This window comes from Propithecus coquereli, unplaced genomic scaffold (genome assembly GCF_000956105.1).
Source record: "Propithecus coquereli isolate 6110/MARCELLA unplaced genomic scaffold, Pcoq_1.0 Scaffold132, whole genome shotgun sequence".
NCBI lineage: Eukaryota > Metazoa > Chordata > Mammalia > Primates > Indriidae > Propithecus > Propithecus coquereli.
In genome coordinates, this window is record NW_012137414.1 from 2546817 (window position 1) to 2566201 (window position 19385).

The following is a 19385-nucleotide window of genomic DNA, read 5'->3' on the forward strand; positions in this document are numbered from 1 at the left end:
ATATAATTTATGATTATATACATGCATGAGTATATAAGAATCTCTCTATACACACATACATAAAATTTCAATAACCGACTCTCAAAATGTAGCCTCCTTTTGGCATACGTTTAGGGAAAGAACACCCATCTAACACCTGTTTTTAGAATCAGAAGACTTTAGTTAAATGCTGGCTCTCCCATTTGCTATCTGCATGACCTTGAGCAAATACTATTATAATATTAATATCTTTGATCCTTGATTTTTTTCTCATTTATTTAATAAGGACAATATGTACCTTTAGGGGCTGTTATGAAGATGAAATCCACTTATATATGTATAAGAATTCTTTATCTAATTCCTGTAAAGCACAATCCAAATCTAAAGTATTTTTTATAAGACATTTTTGAATCTGAATAAAATTAGATTTTTTTGCCCCATAAATAAGTGAAGATACTGACAGCTTCAAATTGTCCAAAGTATTTCATATTCTGGAGTTCCCTGGGATATGTTTTTGGTTACCTAAATACCTAGCTACTTAGGGGAAGCATGGGTATTTTGGTTGCCCTGCCAGATGCTAAGAAAAAATGAATCTCCATTTATTGCTATGTGTCCCAAAATATGCTTGGCACGATACCCAATGCTGAAAGACACATAACCTGCCATCCTAAAACTTTGAGCAATTTACAAATTCTTGTAACTGTAGAAAAAATTGCTCATTTTACAGCCCAGTGGGATTGTGCCTTCCCCCTTTAGTGGTTCCTACAACAGATAAGACTAAATCAAACCCTTCATGAGGAGCAGGTAAAGTGCCATTGTTTTAAAAGGCCAACATGAGCCTATATATTCCCATGTTGTTCATATTACCTTATCATTCTGCACAATTACATTTGATGTTCACATTTTCAGGTTGACTGAATTTTATCAATTCATGGCACAGTTTTCTGTTTAATTATAGAGAAAGGTGTTTTCCCCTCATTCTTATTTGGTGCATTTGGGAGTCAATTTTATCTTTTCAAACATTCTGTTGTTTAGTACACAATTTTCTGTTAACAACTGAATCAGGCTGGTAGATGACTCCCAGCCTGGGTAGATGACTTTCCTTTTCTTCATCAGTTCTACATTTTTCTGAAAGTTAGCTGGGGCCCAGGCAACAGTTCTGTGGTTCCTATATGAAAGAGAAAAATCTGACTCCAATGGTCAGGTTTATTTTTTCTATCACTGCCCTACAGACTTTGTAGGGGACTCCCAATGGCTTCACTCCTATGACTCAGGGTGAGACTAAGAGATGGTAATAAGCCAGATTATGCCATAGTTGGAAACCCTGAAAATAGAACATTCTGTGTAAATATTTTTGCTTTATTTTACTATCGAAAGAAAATATCATAAAGCATTTCATTTATTCCTTCATAAAATTTTTATGAAGAACCTATTTTTCTCAAGGCCCTAGCCTGGAACTTAAGAGAAACAACACTCAGTGAAGACAAATTTCTTGAGACAGTACTAAAAATCACATAATTTTTAACAGTTGTAACAGTTGTGTTACCAACTGTTCTTGGTAACACAAGAACAGTTACCAATCTTTGTGCACCCATTTTCTAGGTGTGAAAATCCTTTACCCTTATAGTAGGGCACTATCACTGTTGACTCCCTAGAAGGCCCAGTGGAGCTCTCAATAATGAGGATAGCTTATTGTTATGGACTGAATGTTGTTGTCCCCCCAAAATTCATGTGATGTATTTCGTGCTAACACTTAATGTGATGGTATTTGGAAGTAGGGCCTTTGGGAGATGATTAGGTTTAAATGAAGTCACAGGGATGGGGCCCTCATAATGGGATTAGTGTCCTTATAAGAGGAGGAAGTGAGACCAGAGCTCTTTCTCTCCGACATGTGAGGATATAGTGAGAAGGTAGTGTTTACAAACCAAGAAGAAGGCTCTAATGAGGAACTGAATCAGGAAGCACCATGATCTTGGATTTCCCAAACCCCAGACTATGATAAATAACTGTAGTTTAAGCCAGCCAGACGGTAGTATTACAGCAGCCGGAACTGACTAAGACACTGATACTTGTATAGTGATTAGCCATTTGAAAAGGGCTTTTCCATGTGTCATTTCATTGAATCCTAACCCCAATCTGGTATGGAAGGTATCGGGATACCAATTTTGCACATGAGAAAACAAAATGTCAGAGAGATTAAATGATTTGCCAAGGGTCCCATTGTCACTAAGGTACAGAGTCAGGACTAAAAACCAAGTCTTCTCATTTTGAATTTAGTGCTTTTAGTACTACATTATTCCTAAAATGAAATTAAGGAAAGACATTCTTATGTGTTTTTATCACTAACATAAAAGTAATAATAATTATTGTTGTCATCATCATTGTTATCATTATCCCATAAGTAACTATTAGCTGTCTAGGGCTTTCTATTAGGCCTCCAAAACCCAAAAGCTTTCTTTGCAAAACCCATATTTTTCATGTGCAGCCAGGCTGAGTGGACCTTAGATAATCATCATTATGTTCAGAAGCTATAGAAAAAGTTTTAGGGAGTTCTTGTTCCTTTCGATGTGTACATGCAGGATAAAGTATGTGTATCAGTGGTCTGATACATTCAGGGCAGAAAGCATTACTGGTATTTGTGGGGGTGTCTAATGGAGATAGTCAAAGCAACATGGGGTCATGTTTCAGAAAACTTAGTGCAGAAATAAGTGTGAATTTCAAGACTAGGTCATAAAAGGTGTTGCAGCTTCTGCCTTGGACTTATGGTTTGCTCGTCCTGGGGGAAGCCAGCCACCATGTCACAGGGTCACTCAAGCAGTCCCATGGAGAAGCGATGAACCAACTAGCTCTTACGAACTCACAGACCATATAAGTGAACCACCTTGAAAGTGAATCCTCCAGCCATAGTCAAGCTTTCATATGACTGCAGCCCAATTGATATCTGACTGAAACGCCAGGAGAGATCCTGAGACAGAACCACCCACCCAAGTCACACATGAATCCGGACCTACAGAACCTGCGAGAGATAAAAAATGATTATAGCAATAGCAGTAATAGGTAGCTATGCAAACTCTTTTCTGGCAAAAGTAGAATGAGCTACTCTCTTCCCTTTGTATTTAGAAAGGTCATAATCTATTAATCCTTTCTACTTACTTTATAAATGCTTACCTAAGGCAGGTACAACAGAATAAAGAGTGGTGGCAAGCAATTTGTTATGTTGCTTGAAATTATGTATGAGGTGATTTTGTTAAAGAAAAAATGGTAGGTCTAAAATAATAATCCCTACACTTTTCTACCACCTGAGGAGTGCTGAGAACATCTTTTAGGAGCAATCCATAGCACATATCTAACCTTTGGCTTAGTTTCATCTAAACTGCATGATGCCACTTAGGAGTAATGTTCCCATTTATGCCCACAGGTACTAAAATATAACAGAAATTCACGATTTTAGTTGCAAGGCCTCATTAGGCCATAAGATAAAAATGCCAGCTTATAAACATGTAGAATGTATCATTCGGGACACATCTATTTTGTATTTGTCTTATCAGATAGCTCACTTTGCATGTGAAATTCTTTATATTTATTCATCACCAATTTATTCTATCATACAAAAGTTAAACATTTATATTAATTGGTTGATTTTTTAATAGCTATGTTCATTATGTTTAATTTTTAAAGTAGATAAGTAAAACATTTGTTAATCCAAATCTTTCCCCTTAAAATGAAACATAATGAAAAAATAAACAATTAGTAGTAAACACTGTTTTTTTCATAATTATGGCTACATCACTTTAAATAAAATATTTCCTATCACACATTTACTTGAAAGATTAATAATTGAATATAATCATGACAGCTAATTTGGATTTTAAATCCTATTTAAATATATTTTGATATTAATCCTCTTAATGAATTTAAAGTGAGATACATTAAAACATAATTATTTCATGATAGATGATTATTATAAATTAACCACAACTTATAAAAATATAAAAAATATATACTTGTTTTTCATAGGTAAAAGCTTTAATATATAAGTTATAATTATTCTGATGGAGCTCTGAAATTCATTAAGATATTAAAGACCATTTCTATTATTTAATGTACATTTCCAGATATCCTATTAATGTGGTACTAATAAAATTTAAAAGAATCATGAGATTTACATGTGAAGAAACACATGACATTAGGAACCTCATAGTGATGGTTAATTTTGTGCGTCAAATTGGCTAGGCTAAGGTACCCAGTTGTTTGGTAAAGTACCAGTCTAGATGTTGCTGTGAAGGTATTTTTTAGAGGTGATTAACATTTTTATTAGTATATTTTGAGTAAAGCAGATTACCTTCTATAATGTGGGTGGGTGTCATTCAATCAATTGTGAAGGCTTTGAGAGAAAAGATTGAAATATCCAGAAGAGGAAGGATTCTGCCTCTAGATTACCTTTGGACTTAAGACTGCAACATCAACTTCCCTAGGTCTCGATCCTGCCAGCCTGTCCTACAGTGTTTCAGCCTTTCATCCCCCACAATCAAATGAGCCAATACCTTAAAACCATTCACTCTCTTTCTCTGTCTCTCTCTACACACACACACACACACACACACACACGCACGTATATATAAAATACACACACACATCCTACTGTCTCTGTTTCTCTGGAGAGCCCTGACTATTCCTAGCCAATAACACTGGAAAAAAGATTTATAATAACAGTAATAATAATAACATATGTGTGGAGGCTCTGAAGGAAGGGTGCCTGAACCTACAGGAGACTCCATGTGAAGACGTTGCAGAATAGAACTGGAAGAAGAAAGGCATCGGCAGGGATTAAGCTCAGAGAGGCTCAGAGACCAGGAAGAAACGGAGATGGATTGGCTAACATGCCCTTCCCTTGTATCATGGACTGTTGGTGGGCTCCTGAGCTTCTGGAGAGATCTTTTGTCAAAGTGAGCTCAGAGACTGCTGCTGCCAGTGAGTGGAGAGCTCCTTGTGGACAGGGCACCAGGCTCTCACCCTGCTCCACAGAACTGAGCTGGAGGGTAGGCGTCATATTACTTCTCTACCCACCAGGAACCTTTTCCCTCCCCAGGGGGCCTCAACCCCTCAGGTTCTGTCTTGTTCATCCCCACACAGACATTTCTCAACTCTAGCCCAGACTGCAAGAGCCACAGAGGTCCAGTGGGTCCTGGGTGATCTGCGTGACTCCAGAGCCCCATCATTTTGGGTGGACTGCCTCCCAGAGAGAGGGTCAGAGACAACCAGAGGGTGGATTTTCCTCCACTTAGATTCATTTCACATCTTCCTCTCCCCCAAATGTGGTTCCTGAGAGAGACAATTGGGCCACCACATGGAGGATTCCACAGTGAAAGGGGCTCAAACCTTTCCTTTTGGGGGTCCTACAGAAGACTGAGGGCCTGGCCTGCATCACAGTTGTGGGGGAGCTCAGCTGGCTTGAGGTCCTGCCTACTGGCAGAGCCTGGAAGAACACATAGAATAGGAGACAGTGGAAATGAGCAAGGCCTGTTCCAGACAGCCAGAATATAGGTCTCAGGCAGCCCTGCCTCCACACGCAGACTTGTTGGTAGAGTGGGGTCACTTTAGCCCCTCCCCGGCAGCTTTACCCAGAGGCAGGGAACAGACCTTTGATCCCTACTAAAAGCATCTGTGGAGCTTGAGGGCAGGGTCACCCAACCCAGCCCTACGCAGCCTCACTCCCCAACCTGCCCCTGCTTAGGTGGAGAATAAGGACTCACCTGGAAGTTCCAGGACTGCACCCACCACCTGGGGCATTAGAGTGCTTCTCCTGAGGAACTAGAGCTGGTCACAGGACCCAAAAACAACATTGCAGCTTGTTTCTCCTGGGAAGCACCACCTATTGACTGGGAGGTCAATTTACATGCCCTTTTACTGCATTTACTGACTCATCATACAGGGTGTGATGAATTCTCACCCACAAGCACCACCTACTGGCTCATATTAAACTGGGTATGTCATTATCTAAACAAAAGAAAATCCGAAGTTAAGAAGCAACAGCTGCTCCAGATGAGAAGAAATCAGCAAAAGAACTCCAGAAGTATGAAGAATCAAAGTGGAAGGACACCCCAAAAAGGGAAAATCAGTTCTCTAGCAATGGATATCAACCAAAATCAGAACATCAAAATGACAGATGAAGAATTTCGAACAAGCATTGTAAGGAAACTCAATGAAATGCAAGATAAAATGGAAACTCAACACAAATAAGCCACAAAAAGAATGCAGGAAATGAATGAAAAATTCACTAAAGAAATTAAAATATTAAAGAAAAATCAAACAGAACTTCTGAAATGAAAAATTCATACAAGGAATTACAAAACATAGTAGAAAACCTTAAGAATGGGTTACATCAAGAAGAAGAAAGAATCTCAGAGCTAGAGGACAAGTTTTAATTCAATAAGTGAGTCACAGAGATAGAGCAGAAATAAGAAAAAAGAGCAAAGCCTACAAGAAATATGGAATTATGTGAAGAAGCCTAACATAAGAATCAGGCATCCCTGAGGGTGAAGAAGAAAATACACAAGGGTTGGATAATACATTTGAGGGAATAATGGAGGAAAATTTCCCTGGCCTTGCTAGAAATCTAGATATCCAGGTACAAGAAACTGAAAAGGACTCCTGGGAGATTTATCACAAAGAGGAAAATATCACGACACCCAGTCATCAGACTGGCCAAAATAAACATGAAAGAGGCACTCCTATGAGCCATAAGGAGAAAACAACAGGTAAATTAAAAAGGAAAACCCATCAGACTAATTGCAAGCTTCTCAACTGAGACCTTAAAAGCCAGAAGGGACTGGGGTCCCATTCTCAGTCTTCTCAAACATAATAATGCCCAGCCTAGAATTTTGTATCCTTCTAAACTAATTTTGATATATGAGGGGTAAATAAAGTCTTTCTCAGACAAACAAACACTGAGGGAATTTGTCAAAACAAGATCTTCTCTGCAGGAAGTACTCAGAACTGCATTACACACAGATAAGCACAACAGACACTCACTAGTGTAAAATCATTTAAGAGCTAAAGGTCAAAGGCCAGATACCACAATGACTCAAGATATATATATATATATATATAAAGCAACAAAGTTCTACTCAACAGGATGAACAGAAATCCACCCCACTTATCAATTCTTTCAATAAATGTGAATGGTTTGAACTGCACACTAAAGAGACATACGCTGGGCTAATGGATAAATACACACTAGCCAAGTATCTGCTGTCTTCAAGAAATGCATCTAACCCGTAAGCATGCATTGAGACTCAAGGGAAAGGGATGGAAAATAATATTCCATGCAAATGGAAACCAAATAAAACTGGTGTAGCAGTTCTCATATCAGATAACTTAGTCTTCAGGTCAACAGAAGTAATGAAAGACAAAGACGGTCATTATATAATGGTAAAGGGAACAATTTAAGAATAAAATATAACAATTCTAAATATTTACATACCCAACACAGGTGTGCCCAGATTCATAAAGTAAGTCCTACTCAATCTAAACAAAATGATAAACAGCAGCACTGTAACAGCTGAGGACTTCGACATCCCACCGACAGGACAGAACTTCCAAACAGAAAATAAACAATGTACTTAAACAGAACTCAAGAACAAATGGGCCTGACTAACATTTACAGGACATTCTATCCCAAAACCACTGAATATACGTTCTTCTCATCAGCTCATGGGACATTCTCTAAGATTGACCACATCCTAGGCCACAAAACATGTCTCAATAAATTTAAAAGAAATGGAAATCACACAATGCATCTTTTCAGAACACAGTGGAATAAAATTAAAAATCAACTCCAACAGAAACACTCTACACAAAATCATGGAAACTAAACAACCTACTGCTGAATGATTATTGGGTCAAGGAGGAAATTAAAATGGAAATAAAACAATTCTTTGAACTAAATAATAAGGGGACACAAGTTATCAAAATCTGGGGACACAGCAAAAGTAGTCCTAAGAGGAAAATTCATAGCCTTAAATACCTACAACCAAAAGATAGAAAGATCACAAATTAACACCTCAAAGAACCAGAAAAAGAAAAGCAAACCAATCCCAAACCCAGTAGAAGAAAAGAAATACCCAAGACCAGAGCAGAACTAAATGAAATAGAAAATAAAACAACTATACAAAAGATTAATGAAACAAAAAGTAGGTTCTGTGAAAAGATAAACAAAATTGACATTCCTCTCACTAGATTAACCAGAAGCAGAAAAAAAGACTCTAATAAACTCAAACAGGAATGAAAAAGGAGAAGTTACAACTGCTACCACAGAAATACAACATATCATCTCTGAATACTATAAAAATCTCTATGTACTTAAACTTGAAAAAGTGGAGGAAAGGGTAAATTCTTAGAAACACACAGCCTCCCTAGGCTCAATCAGGAAAAAAACAGAACTCCTGAACAGACCAATCTCTAGTACTGAAATTGAAGTAGCAACATAAAACCTTCCTAAGGAAAAAAAAAGTCCTGGAACAAATGGTTTCACACCGGAATTCTACCAGACCTGCAAAGAAGAACTGGTACCTACCCTGCAGATATTATTCCACAACATTGAGAAGGAAGGAATCCACCCAATATGTTTTATGAAGCCAATATCATCCTTATGCCAAAATCAGAAAAGGACTCAACAAAAAAGAAAACTACAGGCCAATATCTCTTATTAATATAGGTGTAAAATTTCTAATAAAATACTAGCAAATCAATTTTAGCTGCTCCTGAATAAAATAATCCATCATGACCAAAGTGTTCTTTTCCCAGGGATGCAGGGATGGTTCAACATACGCAAATTTATAAATATAATTCACCTTATAAACAGAAGTAAAAACAAAGACCATATGATCCTGTTAATAGACACAGAAAAAGCATTCAACAAAGTTCAGCACCCTTTTATAATAAGAACACTTAACAAAAATAGCCATAGATGGGACTTACCTCAAAATCATAAAAGCCATACATGACAAACCCAGTGGCAACATCATACTGAATAGGGAAACATTGAAAGCATTTCTGCTTAGAACTGGAACCAGACAAGGTTGCCCTCTATCACCACTTCCATTCAACATAGTGCTGGAAGTCCTAGCCAGAGCAATCAGACAAGAGAAGGAAATCAAGGGCATCCAAATGGGGGCAGAAGAGGTCAAATTATTGCTCTTTGCAAATGGTATGATCTTATATCTAGAAAACCCAAAAGATTCTGCCACAGAGACTACTGGAATTGTTAAATAAGTTCAGCAAAGTCTTAAGTTACAAAATCAATGTACGCAAATTGGTAGTATTCATACACATCAAGAACAGTCAAATTGAGAACCCAATCAAATACTCTATACCTTTCACAATAGCAACAAAGTAAATAAAATACCTAGGAAAATATTTAACTAAGGATGTGAAAGATCTCTACAGGGAGAACTATGAAACACTAAGGAAGGAAATAGCAGAGGATGCAAAGTGATGGAAAACCATACCATGCTCATGGATTGGCAGAATCAACATTATTGAAATTTCTGTACTACCCAAAGTGATCTACAAATTCATTGCAATCCCTATTAAAATACCAACATCATTTTTTGCAGATCTAGAAAAAATAATTCTGTGCTTCGTATGGAACCATAGAAGACCCTGTATAGCTAAAGCAACCTTAAGCAAAAAGAACAAATCGGGAGGCACCAACTTACCAGACTTGAAGCTATGCTATAAGGCTATAGTTAGCAAAACAGCATGGTACTGGCACAAGAACACAGACATAGACCAATGGACCAGGACTGAGAACCCAGGTATAAAAACATCCTCATATAGCCACCTGATCTTTGACAAAGCAGACAAAAACATACAATGGGGGAAAGAATCCCTATTCAATAAATGGTGCTGGGAAAATTGGATAGCCACATGTAGAAGACTGAAACAGGTTCCGCACCTCTCACTGCTCACAAAAATCAACTCACGGTGGATAACAGACTTAAACCTAAGGTATGAAACTATTAGAATTCTAGAACAAAATGTTAGAAAAACTCTTATAAACATTGGCCTAGGCAAAGAATTTATGAAGAAGACCCCAAAGGCAATCACAGTAACAACAAAAATAAATAAATGGGACCCGATCAAATTAAAAAGCTTCTACATAGCCAAAGAAACTGTCACTAGAGCGAATAGACAACCTACAGAATCAGAGAAAATATTTGGATGCTATATATATGATCAAGGGCTGATAACTGGAATCTATATAGAACTAAGGAAAATAAGCAAAAAAAAAAAAAAATCAAACAACCCCATTAAAAAGTGGGCAAAGGACATGAACAGAAACTTTTCAAAAGAAGATAGACTAATGGCTAAGAAACATGTGAAAAAATTTTCAACATCTCTAATCATCAGGGAAATGCAAATCAAAACCACAATGAGACATCACTTAACTTCGGTGAGAATGGCTTTTATCAAAAATTCCCAAAACAACAAATGCTGTCGTGGATACGGAGAGATATGAACACTCATACACTCCTCGTGGAACTGCAAACTAGTACAGCCTCTATGGAAATTAATATGTATATAACCTCAAAGAGCTACAAGTAGAACTACCATTTGATCCAGAAATCCCATTACTGGGCATCAATCCAAACGAAAAAAAGACATTCTGTAAAAACAACATCTGCACTAGAATGTTTATAGCAGCACAATTCACAATTGTAAAGATGTGGAAACAAGTGCACATCAATCCATGAGTGGATTAACAACATGTGGTATATATATATACACCATGTTCTACTCAGCCACAAAAAACAATGGTGAGCTAAAACCTCTTGTATTATCCTGAATGGAGCTGGAGCCCATTTTCCTAAGTGAAATATCACAGGAATGGAAAAACAAGCACCACATATACTCACCACCAAATTGGTATCAGTTGATCAACATTTATGTGCACATATGGAAGTAACATTCATTGGGCATCGGGCTGGTGGGAGCAGGGAGGAGGGGATGGGCATATTCACACGTAGTGAGTGCGGTGCGCACTGTCTGTGGGATGGGCGAACTTGTAGCTCTGACTCAGGCTGTGCAAAGGCAGTATATGTAACCGAAATGTTTGTATCCCTGTAATATTCTGAAATTTTAAAAAATTCTTATAAAGTTGTTTTTCACTATTTCTTTATTCTTACTTTTGTAAATAATTTGTGAAATAACTTAGACATATAAAAATAAAAGCTACAGTGTCCATCATACCTAGACAGGAAATGGTAATGGCTATTTTTACTAGTATATTGAAGGTTGCATCAGAAACCTTATCTACATAAACAGAGCAATCTTTAACCCTCAGCTAAATATTTCCCATACTTTATTTTATTGAAAGTATCACTAATAAGCAGTAGGAAACTTAGTGTTTTAAATGGTTGTACAGCAGAAGAGAAAGAAAAAAAGTGCTGCACCTCTAAATTCATTTATCGGTGTGTGTGTCTAAATACATCTACAGTGCAAATTGGCACTGGAGGAGTAGTGCTACCTCTTCTTACATTCCTCAAATGGAAACCAACTTCTAGTTTCTTCCCTAGGTCCACTTTTCTTTTCACTTGGCACCCTTTCTCTGTGCAAGCTCATCCACTCTAGGTAACTTCCAAATTAGTGTCCAGAAGTACCTTTGCTCCTGAAATCTCTACTTGTATTTTCAACCATTCCTTTAACATCTCATTACGGTCATCTAGCTGCAGCTTAAGCACATTACTTTTTCTCCCATAATCCACTCCTCATCCTGAGTTTGTCTCTTGGTTATGATATTACCATCTTTCTAAGAACTCAAACTCTTACTTAGATCTTCAGCTTCATACATGTAATCAATGTCAAAATCCTGTTTATTCTACCTCCACCATATATTGCAATTTTAGTTCTTCCTTTTTACTTCACTGCCACTACTCTAGCTTGTGTTCTCTTGCCTCCTAATTGGTTGCAGTGACTTCATTTACTCACTTATCCTTCACACCAGACACATACACACACATTCACACACACACACACACTTCCATGCTGACAGATTCATCTGTCACACCATTGCTGACACGGGTCTAATTATGTATTCTCCTGATATCTCTTCCTGAAATATCCTTTCCTCTCCAGCCTCCTTCCACTTTCAAAGTCCTTTTCATGGCCAGATCAAATTGAACCTCCTCCAGAAGCATTCCAGAACCCCCTCATTCACAGCCAATCTCCACTCCTCTTGTTCTCTTTCAACATTTTGTAATACTGCTCTACTAAAGTACTTTTCCTAGATTGCCTTGCATGAATTTACTTGTCCAAATACCCACATTTGATTGTGAGTACTTTTAAAACAAAGGCTGAATCTTATTTCTCCCTGTATCCCCTCCATCACCTCTGATATTAACTAGCACAGAGTAAGCATTGAAATGTTTGCTGAACTGAACTCTTTGGTTGCCAGCGGCATCCTAGCGGATGTAAATTTTGAGAGCTGTTTGTAGCTATAACAGGTTGACAGCAGGTGCTAGATGTCAAAAGAAGAAAATTTATATGGTTGACTCCACTTCTTCTAAAATAAGCAACTCTCTAATAGACAATACCTGAGTGGAAGATATTGGCTGGCATTTCATTAGCAATAGAGATTTCATAAAAATGTGGAGAACAACAGTCTTTTTATTTCGCCATGAAGAATTTCATACCTTTGGTTGCAGCAATGAATGATGGCCTGATAAAGCTGCTGTAAAACTGTCAGTTAATTCAAAAATCCTGTGATAGTATTTTTATTCCCATACAGAACATTCTCCCTTCCATGGCCCTGTATACCAGCTCTTTAAGCAATAGAATGTGAATTCGTTTTCTTAAAATTTATAAGATGTCATTAAGTTTCTTAGAGAATTCTGGTTTGAAGCTGGTTTGAAAATCTTTAGCTGGAAAAATAATATCAAAGAAATAACTCTCTCTTAAGATGTGGCATTCTGCTTCAGAAGTCCTTCCCTTGGTTTAGCTGATAAAAGGCCATATAATATACCCCTCATATTACCCCATCTTCAGTTCTTCTGTACCAAATTCATCTCATCATGAAAATGTGTATCATTTAATGAGCATCCAGTATGTGCCATATCTTTAGCAACATCATGTAATTTTACTTCCATGATCACCCTACTAGCTTAAGTACTATAATTAGCCCCACATGACAGATGAGGAAACCATGGCTTATGGAAGTGAATCCACTAAGTCAAGGGCACACAGCTAGTAAATCACTGGGGTCCACTAGTCTGTACAGTTCCATCACATATAAGACACAATTCTATAATCAGATACCCAAATACATAGAAGACAAAAGTATAAATAGGAGCAGCATGAAATTATTATATCCAGATTATAATAACCTAAGGTTAGTCCTAATATTCTAAGTTTTCAAATAAATATTTCTTCCTATTTTTTGGTTAACCATCCTTTTCCATTTGCTGTATCTCAGGCTTTAAACTTATTATACAGAGATGGGTTTGCATTTTGGTTCCTCGCTTGCCATCTTCCTAAGACCCTAGGCAAGTTACTTAAGCTCCCTGGGCCTCAGTTTTCTGTCTCTAAATGGGAATAGTAATATCTAACTTCTAGGGTTATCGTGAATATTGAAAATGAAATAAATTACATGAACTTGTTTACTTCTATTTATATATTTTATTGCATCTTTTCCAAAGCAACATTCTCCTTTTGGTCTTTTAAATCTCTCGTTTTTGGGGTGTGTGTGTGTAATAATCAAATAGCTGTCAAAAAGCTCACTAAATGCTTTTGCACTAAGCATTCAAACTACCCAAATAGATTATAATTAAAATAACAAGAGCCAGAATTCACTGGGCTTTTATTATGGATCTAAGTGCTCTACATGTATTATTCCATCTAATTCTCCCAATCCTTGAGATAGATATAAGTAATCCTATTTAGAAGAGAAGGAAACTGAGATCAGATAGTTTACTAAGATTAGTCATTTGTTCAAGGACACAAAGCTAATAAGTGGCAGGTCCAGGTAGCTTGTGCTCAAGACCTATATAAGCTATTGCTATATATCCCTAAAATGTTAGTGGTGGAGGTTATGGAGGGAGAAGCTACAGAAGCAAGGCTCTTAAATACAAATGTTGGAGGAGCCACATTCACCAATATTATTTGTGAAATAAATAGAGCAATAAAAGACAGCGATTCTTTCTTTCCATATCCTTTTCACTGCTATGTAAGGTATTATGGTATTATGCATTGCAGTCCTAATGGATATGAACAAGAGTTTTGCATAATTCAGACACCTCCAAGGAAGCAAATTTAAATTATTCTAATCTTACCTACTTTTGGTCACCTGACCTAGCCCTTTTGCAGAAGAAAATGGCCAGGGATGGTCGACAAATTTAGCAACGAAAGAATTGAAGAAAAATGAGCAATTTAAACATTAGAAACAGCAAGAAGAATTTCTCATTTGAACTCACAATAAAATTTATTCTCTTACCTAGATTATTACAACACAATTTCTATCAATATAATTATCTGAAAGCAACAGATACCATGGGAATAGTTTTATACAGTAAAACATGTGGGTAGTTTGCAGACCCAATTACCCGAGGTTTAGCATGAATATTACTCGTAGAGAGGAATAGCTTTTTACTGGATTTTTCTCTTGATAGAATGCAATAAGTATGTATAGATTTTCTCCACTGTTCAAAGTTATGAGCTGGGATTTTCCAAAGAGGTAAAAATGTTTCAATATAGTATTACACACATATTAAATATTTTCTTTATTAAGCTGATTGCTTTTAAAGTATTTTTAGAAGTTTCAGGGCAGTAAAAATGGAAGACTGTAATTGTCAAATGAGAAAATACAATTTTATGAGCAAGTATTTTATTTCTGTCCTTTCCCTGGAAACCAAATCTATACTAAGAAAAATTCTATTTTGAACATGATGGAAACTTTATGAGTATTGAATTTCCATCCCATTTCATAGATTTCAAATAGAGAGATAAACTGAAGCATAGCAGGGCTGCAAATGACATTGTTTAGATAAACATTTCTTGTCAGAATAATCCTGGTACCAGCGTTAGAGGCTCTGGGCATATTTGGAAGTAAGATTCCAGCTCAGGTTCTTAATAAGCAACACGACATGTCTCAACAGACACTTGCTTTTAAGAAAATGCTATTTTGGACGATTTGGATTAGAATCTTTCCATTATGCTACAAACATTCATAAAGGTATTCATTTCCAAAAGACAAAAGCTTAGACAGGCAGAACTATTCAAATCACTGGATATTAGCAGAGAGATACAAACTTGCCTTCTGGTCACTCAATTTTAATCTCCATCATGAAAAAAAGTCAATGCAATATTAAAAAAAAGATTACAAGGGATAATTGAAAATGTTTAGACAATGTTGAATCGTTATTATGAAATACGTTAGTGTTATTTTCCTCTTGGGAAAAATAGAAGTTATTTTTCATTAGTAAAATAACAAATGACTTTTTGTATGATATGTTTGGTTTTGCATAAACATCTTTGCTAAATTTCCATATTTCTCAGGCAAGAAACTGATTACTTACCTGTATAATAGGAATACAGTTTCATACAGAGTAAATCACTTACTAAGATTCACTCTTTTGGGCCAGTGTGTTGCAACCTGGTGGAGAACTCTTATGGTTCTAGTTTGGGGGAGGAACACTCTGTTACATCAATTGAACAATTATATATATTGGCCATTAACGGGCAACTTTGTTCTTGACTTGTTGGTTACAGAAATGACATCCTATAACTTCCACTGACCCATGGAATGTAAATGTATTCTTCCTTGTCCAAATTAGCTGTGTCAGAGACTGACAAGTTTCTTACTAAATCTCTTCTTCCTCTTGAGCTCAACATTGGACAATGTTTTACTATTTCCTTTGCAGTTAGGTGTTCCATGTGGCAAGTTCTAGCCAACAGACTATTAACAAAATTAATGTACACCACTGTAGGCTCATGAAAAACTCCCATGAGCAGCACTCATTTCTCATCTGTCCATTAAATGAATAGGACTCTGATACTATGGACACAGAAGATAGAAAAAACGTGGGTCCCTGAATGACTTTATAGAGGGCTGCTTATTTTGGATGGAACTAGAATAAGAAATAAATTTCTACTGTTAAAGCAACCAAGATTTGAGAGCTTATCTGTTATAGTAGCTAGTATTACCTACCTAATACATTAGCGTATATACAAATTCATTGTTTGAGCAACAATAAAGAGTTAAAATTTCAAAACCAAGAAAAGTGTATTTTAATTGTTAGTCACTATAACCAAAAGAGGAAATGCCCTTAGAAGTTAATCAAAACATACATAATTGCAGACCAAAAAATTATTTAGTCCTAGTGATTAAGGTCATTAAGGAAAGCAAAAAGACAAGATGGGAAGTAGTAAACATATTAGAAGAAGCACAGACTTTCAAGTTAGAAATAGGCATTTACAAATTTCAAGCTCTGTTCTTTGCTTGTTCTGTAAGCTTGAGCCATTTGATTAGCTGTTCTTGGAACTGTTTTCTCATCTATAAAATGGGGATTATGAAATATAGCTCACAGGATTCTGTAAAGATTTTATACACACACATACACAAACACTCCACCTAATACTTATGAGGTACTGAATAAATAGCTATTATCACTAAGTATTTACCTAATATGTAGAATTATGACTAATAAATTTTTTAAATGTTAACCTTTTACTCTGGTTACTGTTTCTCCTCCCCCAACATATTGGCAGCCAGTCATTCTGCCTTCATTTCCTTATGGAAGAGTTAACATACCACAATGTAAATTATGAAGATACAGAGTCATGGTTTTTGAGTTTTAAAAGCCTAGGTCTGATATAATGCAAAAGATCTGGAAGAAAAAATATAATAGAAGAAATGTTTTCCTTATGCCTTCACTACAAAAGATTCCTCTGGTTTTGGGAATGGAAATGAGAGCCTTGCAGGAAAAGCAAGGAAATTCAACATCAATGTCTGTCCTTGGAGGGAACATAGGTGGAGGGACAGGAGGAAACCCAGGGAGATCTGAGAGAATCTGATAGCAGAGGTGACCTGGACCTCATTCCTGAGGAGAACCTCTGAGGGAAACTACATGGCAGATAGTTTCCCCTACTCCTCCCTCTAACTCTCTTTCTGACCCCATACACACCTACTGACACCATACACAATCACTCTGAATCACTGTGTGTAAAGAAGAAAAGAGGACATACAATGCCTAGCCAGATTGGCCTTACCAAAGTTTCTGCCCACCCCAGTATGGCATAAGGAACAGTACAGTGATTTCTGATATTACACAATGGGGGCATCAAAGCAGCAGGGAGATAACCAGATCTGAAAGTACCACTGCAGACAGGAATGAAAGATGGTCCAGGAAGCACCCGCCTATTTGGACCAAAAATCAAGTATATGAAGGAGAGACTGGCATCTCCATGGATGCCAGCCCAGAGAGATGACAACTAAGGAGCAAAAATTCTGCCACACTGGGCTTATTGTGCACACCACTCCATGCCTTGCAACTATATAAGGCCTGAACCGATAAAATTATATTTCTTTCATTCAGTGGATATATTCAGTTATTGAAAGATAACATTATGGACTGAAAATCTTATTCAGTGCAATACTTATCATTTATAATTATTTCACATTACTTTTATAAATGTGTTGACAGTATATGAAGTTCAGTTCTTATTGAAACTTTTCATGCATCTTGCCTGGAGTGTCCCATGCTTGTTAAAAGACTTACTTCTATCCGTAATGATTGTTCTAGCCTCTTGATTGCTGGTTTTGTTTTTCAAATTCTGGGCAGCAGTAATAAGTTCTTCCAACTGGGGGCGCCTCTGTTCCAAATCCTGCAGCGTTGCCTAAAAGAACAAATATTACTTAATATCAGGTTTCTCTAGCATTGTGCATTCCCTTCATGAAATACAAAGTAAAGTACAATTTTCAAACCAGCCAAAACACTTTTAGAAATAAAAAAAGATGTTACTGGATATAAATCTCTACTGTGTTAGGGTTTATAGAAAATGATTTAACAAGAAATGTGTTTCATTCTTAGATACCAAAAATACTTCAAAGGAAAATCTTGATTATAGATTTGCTTCACTATTTAAAAGCTTACAGGGAGTCATTTCAGAGTATCTGGGTTTACGTAAACCAATATATGAGTACCATGAGCAAGATATATAATTCTGAATTCTGACAAGAAAGATAGCTATTTATACTTGTAATCTCATTCTGTGTGGTGTCAAAATTAAGATGTATTTATTTTAGACTCAGAAAAAGCACAGAATAATTTAAAAGATATTACTTATTTAACTTCTTTGTACCCAAGATTCGTCACCTGCAAAATGAGAAAATGAAGTAGATGAGCTATATCAGTCTTTCTCCAAAGCTGCCTGCCCATAAGAAGCATCAAACTCTTTGCCTCAACCCAGAATTAATGAATTAGTAGGGGACAGGACTGGGAAGCTTGCATTTGTAACAAATTCACTTATATGCGCATATAGTAGTAACATTCATCGGGTGTTGGCAGGTGGGGGGGGGAGGAGGGGATGGGTATATTCATACCTAATGAGTGTGGTGTGCACCGTCTAGGGGATGAACATGCTTGAAGCTCTGACTCGGGTGGGGCAAAGGCAATAAATGTAACCTAAACATTTGTACCCCCGTAATATGCTGAAATAAAAAAAATTAAAAAATAAAATATAAAAAAACCCAAAAACAACAACAAAAAACACAAATTCTCTACTTGACTTTTATAATTAGCCAAGTCTGGAAAGCATCAGACCAGATGTTAGTATTTATACTCTTCTGTATTATAAATAACTTTGATTTTGTACCACTTTAAATAAAAATACCAAACAGAATAAAGCCATCAAAATTTTTTTATTTATAGGTAGCAATGTTAATCATTGCGAAACAGGAAATTCCTCCCTTCCTTAGTGTCTATCTATTATTTCTTTCCTCTTAGTCTCTATACCTAAGAGCCAAAATTTCAGAGATATTTACAAAGAAATTAGTGAAAAATCAGGCATATCTGCCTTGTTCCTGTTCTAAAACTGAGTATTTTTTTTTTTAATTGGGGAAAGTAAACATAACATTTACTACTAGTTTATAACTACTATGTGATAGATGTTTTATCTGTGTTTTCTCATTTTTATTCCCATAATAACCACACTAATAACCAAGTCAAAAGTCTGTCTGATTTATTTTTATTTTTTATTTTGGTATATTATTAGGGTACAAATATTTAGGTTATATATATTGCCATTTCCCCACCTGAGTCAGAGCTTCAAGCATGTCCATCCCCCAGACGGTGCGCACCACACTCATTAGGTATGAATATACCCATCCCCTCCTCCCTCCTCCCATCTGC

At 36.6% G+C, this 19385-nt stretch overlaps 1 protein-coding gene across 1 annotated transcript in view; it reads right to left on the reverse strand.

Annotated features, from left to right (window-relative positions):
* DMD (dystrophin) overlaps positions 1–19385 on the reverse strand; it is a 2517447-nt gene that overhangs the window by 588946 nt on the left and 1909116 nt on the right. Inside the window, exon 51 of the mRNA XM_012638704.1 lies at positions 17754–17871. Within this exon, the coding sequence (XP_012494158.1) occupies positions 17754–17871 (118 nt within the window). The remainder of the gene's footprint in view (positions 1–17753; positions 17872–19385) is intronic.